Source organism: Nematolebias whitei, chromosome 4, assembly GCF_014905685.2.
Source record: "Nematolebias whitei isolate Nwh7 chromosome 4, NemWhi1, whole genome shotgun sequence".
NCBI classification, from domain to species: Eukaryota; Metazoa; Chordata; class Actinopteri; order Cyprinodontiformes; family Rivulidae; genus Nematolebias; species Nematolebias whitei.
Genome location: NC_056501.1, coordinates 21,504,163 through 21,511,290, shown reverse-complemented (window position 1 = coordinate 21,511,290; position 7,128 = coordinate 21,504,163). Strand labels below are relative to the sequence as shown.

The 7,128-nt window shown below is 40.8% G+C and overlaps 1 protein-coding gene across 1 annotated transcript in view; it reads right to left on the bottom strand.

The window, feature by feature from the left end:
- The window catches only part of LOC119408751 (amyloid-beta A4 precursor protein-binding family B member 2), a 9,654-nt gene extending 3,007 nt beyond the window's left edge, over positions 1-6,647 (bottom strand). The window contains exons 1-5 of the mRNA XM_037675591.1: positions 5,392-6,647; positions 4,062-4,270; positions 2,929-3,072; positions 2,672-2,757; positions 2,450-2,510 (exon numbers count right to left, since the gene is read on the bottom strand). Coding sequence (XP_037531519.1) covers positions 2,450-2,510; positions 2,672-2,757; positions 2,929-3,072; positions 4,062-4,270; positions 5,392-6,643 — 1,752 coding nt within the window. The 5' untranslated portion in view covers positions 6,644-6,647. The remainder of the gene's footprint in view (positions 1-2,449; positions 2,511-2,671; positions 2,758-2,928; positions 3,073-4,061; positions 4,271-5,391) is intronic.
- Positions 6,648-7,128: the final 481 nt, after the last annotated feature.

Sequence of the window (7,128 nt, the reverse complement as noted above, 5' to 3'; positions counted from 1 at the left end):
CCCCCCCCCCCCCCCCTCCACTGATCAAATTATTATATTTTTTTCAAAGTTCATGCTTAATAATTCACTTCAATTCAGACAATGGACTTGTGTCTGCACCTGGTCGAGCTCAGCGCTGCGTTTCATACGGTTGATCACAATAATCCAGGTAAAAAAAAAAATCCAACAAAGTTAAGTCAGATCCTCTGGACGGTTTATTTGGGCTTAACTTTATTGGATTATTACTATTTTTTAACTTTTCAAACCTTTTTACACTCCAACATTTTTAACGTCTCCTTTTTGAAGCCATCTGATAATCTCAAGAATTTGTTTCACTGTTTTGAAATTAAATTGTTTGCTGGCTCATTATTTTTTGAGGAAAATAAAATACAAAGTCCAATAAACCCATACTTTTGATTTTGAGTTTAAATATTTGGCACAGTTTTACTTATTTATTTATGTGTACTGCACAGGTGAGTCAGGTGTACTCCTATGCTCCACGTCTCCTATATTCAGCATTTATTGCATTCCTCTCTGCAAAATGTCTACTTCCTTTACTGTTATCTTACTGCATGCAGCTTTTCTTTCCATTCACTCATTTATCTTATGCATCATTAAATCATCCTTCCTCTGTGCAGGTTTAGCCTGTATTTGTGGTATTCTTCTGCAGGATGGCAGCTACATGGACTACAGACTCCTCATAATTCAGTTCATAAGAGTTGCCACTAGGAGGCACTGCAGCAAAACAAACAAAACCAAAAAAAGATCATCAGGAGAGACGAGAAAAATTACGTCACGACAAATAATATCTGGTGTTTCCTCTCATTACTAAACAGAAGGTTTCCTGAAAGACTTATGATTGGTTCAACAAATATCACACATTTGGTCACATTGTTATTTACATGTTGTATGCTGTGTTACTCAGAATATAAATAAGTTTGCATAAATGCAGTCTGATACCTAAACTATGATTCTAAATGGTGCTGCAAGTTTAAGAAGAATGTTCATATTGCCGTTTCTAGACTGTAAGATCTAGGGATACTTTAATAAATTTATTTCAACAAAAAAGGGCTTGTGTGAATTAAGTAATCACCACACAATAACAACTGGTCTCTGCTCGATTAGAATAAAGCAGACAAGATCTTCAAAAGGAGCATCATTACTTTGTTGGACTGCAATAAACACAGTATGTTCAGCCTGCAGACTATTTTACCAAGAAAACATGATGTGATACTTGCAACGTGCCCTCTCTTGAGTATTTTTCTTAAAATGAAATCAGTGTTCCTTCAAGGAATACATAACGTCTGCTGCCTTGAATGCCAAAGTTGAAAACAGCTCTCAGCTACTACCACATCAAACTTTAGCTCACTTCCTGTAAATTAGACTAAATTATTGCCAGTTTTGTGTTTGATTAGCTGTGGTACCCATCTTGAATCGTGTTAACATCGAAAGTTAATTAATTGGAGTTGTGCAACTTCCAGGACAGAAGTGGAAGTGGCAGAACTGAAAACGTTCAGGTTGACAAGGATGGATAAGATCAGGAATGAGATCATCAGAGGTACAGCACAGGTTGAACAACTGGGAGATAAAAGTTAGAGAGACCAGACTGAGATGGTTTGGACATGTCCAGAGGAGGGACAGTGGGTATACTGGTAGAAGGATGTTAAAAATGTAGCTGCCAGGAAAAAGACAAAGAGGAGATATATGGATGCAGTTAGAGAGGACATGGAGGTAGTTGGAGTGAGGACAGAGGATGCAGAGGACAGAGATGGAGGAGGATGACTCACTGTGAAGAGAGAAAAGCTGAATAAAGAAGAAGAAAGATGATGTACTTTTGATAACGACTTTATGAAGTTCATGAGAAATTTACTTTACATGTAATCACTGATGTTGGCTTTTGGTAACGAGCTGGATTTCAGCTTCAGTTAACAGTTTATATTTTTTATTCCATCAAACTACGACATAATTTTCAACTTAACTTCAGCCTTTAATTTAATTAAAATTATCTAATTTCCATGGAACAAACCTTGTTGGAAAGAGTTCACAAGGGTTTCCTTCCTATATTACAGTATATCTGTATGTGTCGATAAAACTATTAACTATGCTTAATGACTGGTTTTCACAGAGTTCTGAACGTGTTGCATTAACTGAACAACATCAGTGCACGCCTGCTTGAGACCCCCAAAGATTTAGCTAACAGTCATTCCGAGTGGTGACCCCTCCTGTGTGTGTTTTTCTCTGAAAGACTCAGTTTCTCTGGGGCGATCTGTTAATACCCAACATTGTAGTAAAAAGCTGCTAATTCCTTTAATCAGTTATAAGGCATTTCAACTGGCCTTTTATTTATTTTATTTAACTTTTTTTTGTAATTTTCCCTGTCCAAACATATCTTTCGTATAAAACTTGAAATGAGCAGCAGTTTGACATTTCTCTTGTTGTTTGGTGACATTTATGTAAATTGTGTGTTTACCATTGCCTCTGAGTCAGAAAAGGTGCTGTTAAGGTCCACTGTCTCTAGCTGAGCTGGTGGGCTGCAGAAAAACACAAGCCGTAAAAAAATTATTAAAATAAAGTCAAACATTTTTTCTAAAAACAAACAAAAAAAATCACGTCTTGGTTAATGCTCTTTAAATTTGGTGAAAACTTTGAAAACCCCAATTATTACACAAGTAAATCAGAACTTGACTCTTACTTGAGCTTCAGAGAGGCGTATCGAAGGGTAGCTCCTTCAAACGCTTTAAGACTGGGATCTGGATAGACTGGATAATCCTTCAGCTCCTGGTGGACAAATATTCAGAAGAAAAATAACAATTGTAGTCAATAACATCCGACTCATTTAAAGTTTAGAAAAACATTGAGCCTAGAAATATTGGAACTAAATAAATCTCATTTTAAAAACACAAATCTTTAAGATTTTAACATGTGAGCACCCAGATAAGTGTAACATACTTTGGCTGTGCGTGTGGAGGTGCTGAAAACTTGACCAGGAGAAGGGACGACTTTGGAGGGAGAGGAGGATGAAGAGGAGGGTGAGGAACCAGAGGGTGAGGGGACTGGTTCCACTGAGCTGTCAGATATCAGACTGCTGGGTCGCTGTGAGAGGAAAAAAGCGACAGCTGAAGATAAAAGGACGAACTGAGGGATGCAGGATTAAAGACGTGAGGGGACCGGGGAGACGAGGCTCATTAGTGATTCCATCAACCCTACACAGCTTCAGTCTGATGTTCACACACTGAGCAAAGCCACAGAACATCACCAGACATGGTTAAGCTTGAAATGAGATAAAAACAAATGAAGATAACTTTGGATGAGGGCACGCCTCCCATGCAAGTGGCTTTAATCCATAAAAAAACATGTTTGTCTTAAAAAAAAGTTTTTTTGGAAACAGTTATAAACTGTCGGCTACTCATATAATATCTATTTCCAGTCCATGAAACGTTAAACGTTCAGATATGAAGCAGAGGCGTTATTTTCCAGCAGACATAAATACATGTCTCTATGAGAAATACTATCATGTCAAACTCAAGGCCCACGGGCCAAATCTGGTTCTTGTTAACATCTTATCTACCCCCCAAGATGATATTTTAAATGTAAAATAATTGTACTGCTTCTCATTTAGCTAAAAACTACAGAGCATACTTCATTTAGTGCTGATTTATGAAGACATATAACTTTGAAGCCCCCAAAAATTGTTATATATTTCAGTAATCTTTGTTGTTTTTGTGGAAAGAGCAACAAAAAATATCAAAAGGGATGAACCTTCAACCAAGAAAAGATGTTGGTTATCTGATTTGAGGTAATGTATTGACTAAAACTGGCTCACGGCTGGGACCAAGTTTTTAGTGTTGACCCCCTTTTGTTTGAGTTTGACACCCCGATATCAGCAAATACAAATTTTAACCGTTTAGGATTGTGGTTCTGCTTTCCTTGTGATGTTATATGTTTCTGTTCAATCAAAAAAGCCTCTAGTTTATAATGAGTTCAACACAACAAACTCTATATCCAACACTGAGAATAAATTGGGAGCTTAAAAGCTGAGTGTGGCTCACCCTGAGGTGTGTTGGAGCTGAAGGTGCTCTCACCTCGTTTGGTAGCTTCAGGGACTCCTGTGTATCTTTCTGTGGGTCGGGTTCAGGATCTGGTTCACTGATGGAAGGGGTTTGTTGGTTTACGGAGGTGACCGGTCGGTCATACTGTGTTGTGCCAGTGGGAACGTGCCAGAAATAGACTTCAGATGAGTCTGAGATCTCCCTCCAGCCTGGGGGCAGGTTCCCTTCATCCCATACATCTGCTGATGGAAGGTGCACATTTAATACCTCCAGAGGGGCTCTGTAAAGACACTGATGATGGCGACACGAAGAAACACACCCGCAATTAAGTGTTGAGAGGGTAAATTTAAGTGATGTGTTCCCATTTAGTTTGTGTTGTCATAGCAACTTCTGGGTTCATGCCCTGCAGTAAGACCCAATAAAAGACAGGCTATCCTTATCCCTCTCTTTTTTCTTGATTGTATATGGTCTAGTTAATGCTCCGAAATAAGTGCTTAGAATTTTAACTATAAGGTAACAGGTTTAAAGATTGTGGGAAAGAAAAAAAAAACATCACTAAACTCAGTTTTTAATGTGAAAGATTTGAAAGGCACAGAAAATTATGAATTAAGATACAACACATGTTCCATCCTCAAAGAGTGATGTGTTGCCCTCAGGATTTAGGATGACAATCTGCAAATTCCTTATGCCATCAAGGTGCAGTGGTAAATGGACTGTACTTGTATAGCGCTTTTCTATCTTATCAAGATACTCAAAGTGTTTTACAACACAACCTGTGTCCTCATTTACCCATTCATACAGCGCTTTACTAGATCTATACAAAGAATAATCATGTTTTATCACATTCATACACTAATGGGACACACATCGGAGGCAATGAGGGGTTGTCTTGCACAGGGACACTTAATTGGGCATGTGACTGATGGTGGAATCGAACCCCCAACAGTGTATTTTTTGTGCATGCATTTGTGTGTTTGGTTTTCTGTTGTGTGTGTTGAGTGCAGTATAATTTAGCAGCCTAAAGAGCTGGACAAGTTTCCTTTGCAACAAGGTGTATATATTTTACTCCTATCTTGTACTGAAGAAATTCATAAAAACACCTCCCACCATGTTTTTTTCTTTAGTTTTTTCACAACGTGCTCTCTGCAGTATCCTGTTCTGTCGAACGTAATCACTCTCTGCACCATAAAGTTGCTCAAGGGGGCCTTAAAGGTTCTAGCAGCACTGCTGTAGTCATTCGCACAAAAAAAAAAGTATTTTTGTTGTAAAATTTCAGTTCAGACAGTATGTATGGAAGAAATCAGGTGCAACAATTAAATGCAAAACCTTTCAGATGACGCATCGGATAAAGGACATATCAAACCTGTCTCCCGTGGAGTCTGAGGAGAGGGGGTCTCCTGGGACAGGGTGGTCCAGCTGGAGTCTTCACCCTCTGAAGGCGTATCAGGAGTCAGATCCATTCTTAATCCCACTTTAGGGATGCCGGTCTCTGGCTCAGGAGCTTGCTGGATAGTGGGTGCCCGGTTTTTGGTAGGAGTGTTTCTTTCAGCAGCTCTGATCTGTTTGGGGGAAAATGGTGGGAACTGCTGCAAAAACTGGTTCTCGTTGTTGGGGTGCAGCTCCACTTTGATTACTCGAGGCTGGGAGCTTCGAGCAGGTTTTGCAGGGCTGCATGGACTCGCCTGAACTCGGACAGACATCTCCTCTTTGATGGGCACTGGAGCTTGGCTTTGGAGGAGACTGTGGATGTCAGGAACCCACTCTGGACTGTTGGTAGAGGAGGAGGAAGTGGAGGAAAGAGGTGCTTCAACCACCACTGGTAGAAGGGGTTGTCTTGGTGTTGGTGTGGGTTCATTTTCCTCTTCCTCCTCCTCCACCACAGGCTCCACGTCTTCCTTCCCCTCATTGCAGGTCTGCTTGCTGATGCTCTTCTCCTCCTTTTGGCTCTCTCTCTCTTTAACTGGGCTGCCCTCTTCCTTCTCTGAGGACAGCTGCTGCTTCTCTTCCTCCTTGTCCTCTTTCTTTTCCCAACTGGGTTCCAGATCCCAACCCTTGCTGTGGTAGTCTAAGAAGCTCTTGGTCCTTCTACGAAATGGAGGCAACTGTGAGTTGTCTTTCCCAAACTCCAGCCAATCGGAGCCAGGGTTATTAATGAGATCATTGTGAATTCTGTCCACTGTGTTGGCCCTGCTCAGCTCTAGCTGCTGGCTTTCAGCCCGTCTCTGCATGTTGGCACCATTCTTGGCAAGCTTGGGGTTGTTAGAGGAGGATGACGAGAGAGATGAGGAGCAGAGTGCAGAACTGGAGGAGGACTTGGTTGGGAGGCCTCTACCTCTGGTTACAGGTTGGTATTTAGAGGACAAAGTCAGGTTGTCACTTATGCCCATGGCGCTCCGTACACTGGTCATGGCGTACCTCTGACGACTCTTTGGTAAGGTGGCTGAACTTCCTGTTTCCATGGACTCCTTGATGACATCGCAGCTGAGCAACTGGTTGTATGAAGAGCGAAGACTGAGGGAGGTAGGAGGGGTGACTGTGGGGTTGCTACGATTTGCAAGACCCCCTGTTGAGGGGGTGGAGCCAGAGCGTGAAAGGGGAGGAGTTTGGACTGACATCGTGTCTGATTGGAAAAACACCTCAAGGACGTAGCTGATGGGAGAAGAGAAGTCATAGTGAGAAAAGATGCGACAATTATCATTTGATACTAAATTTATTGGACATTTATCACCTGCCGCCGAGGCAAAGGCGTACCGATAATGATTCTGTTCGTGTCTGTGCTGTTGTTTGTTTGTATCTTCAGCAAAATAACTCATGAACCAGTGGACAGATTTTAATGACACATTCAGAAAGCAATTATTGAACAAACATCTACAACTGATGGACATTAGGGGTCAACCTTATTCAACGTGGCTGTAAAGAACTTAAAATGACAGAAAATGGGTTTAAATTCATGTTGTAGTAGCGTAGAGTCATCCTCAACACAAACTACAAGAATTAATGCAAATTGAAAGGTGTGGCTGTGGTAGCCATCTTGAATTAAAATTCTCATTTAAAGAAGCAGTTGATATTGCTTTTTTTTCCCCTAAGATATGCTAGGACT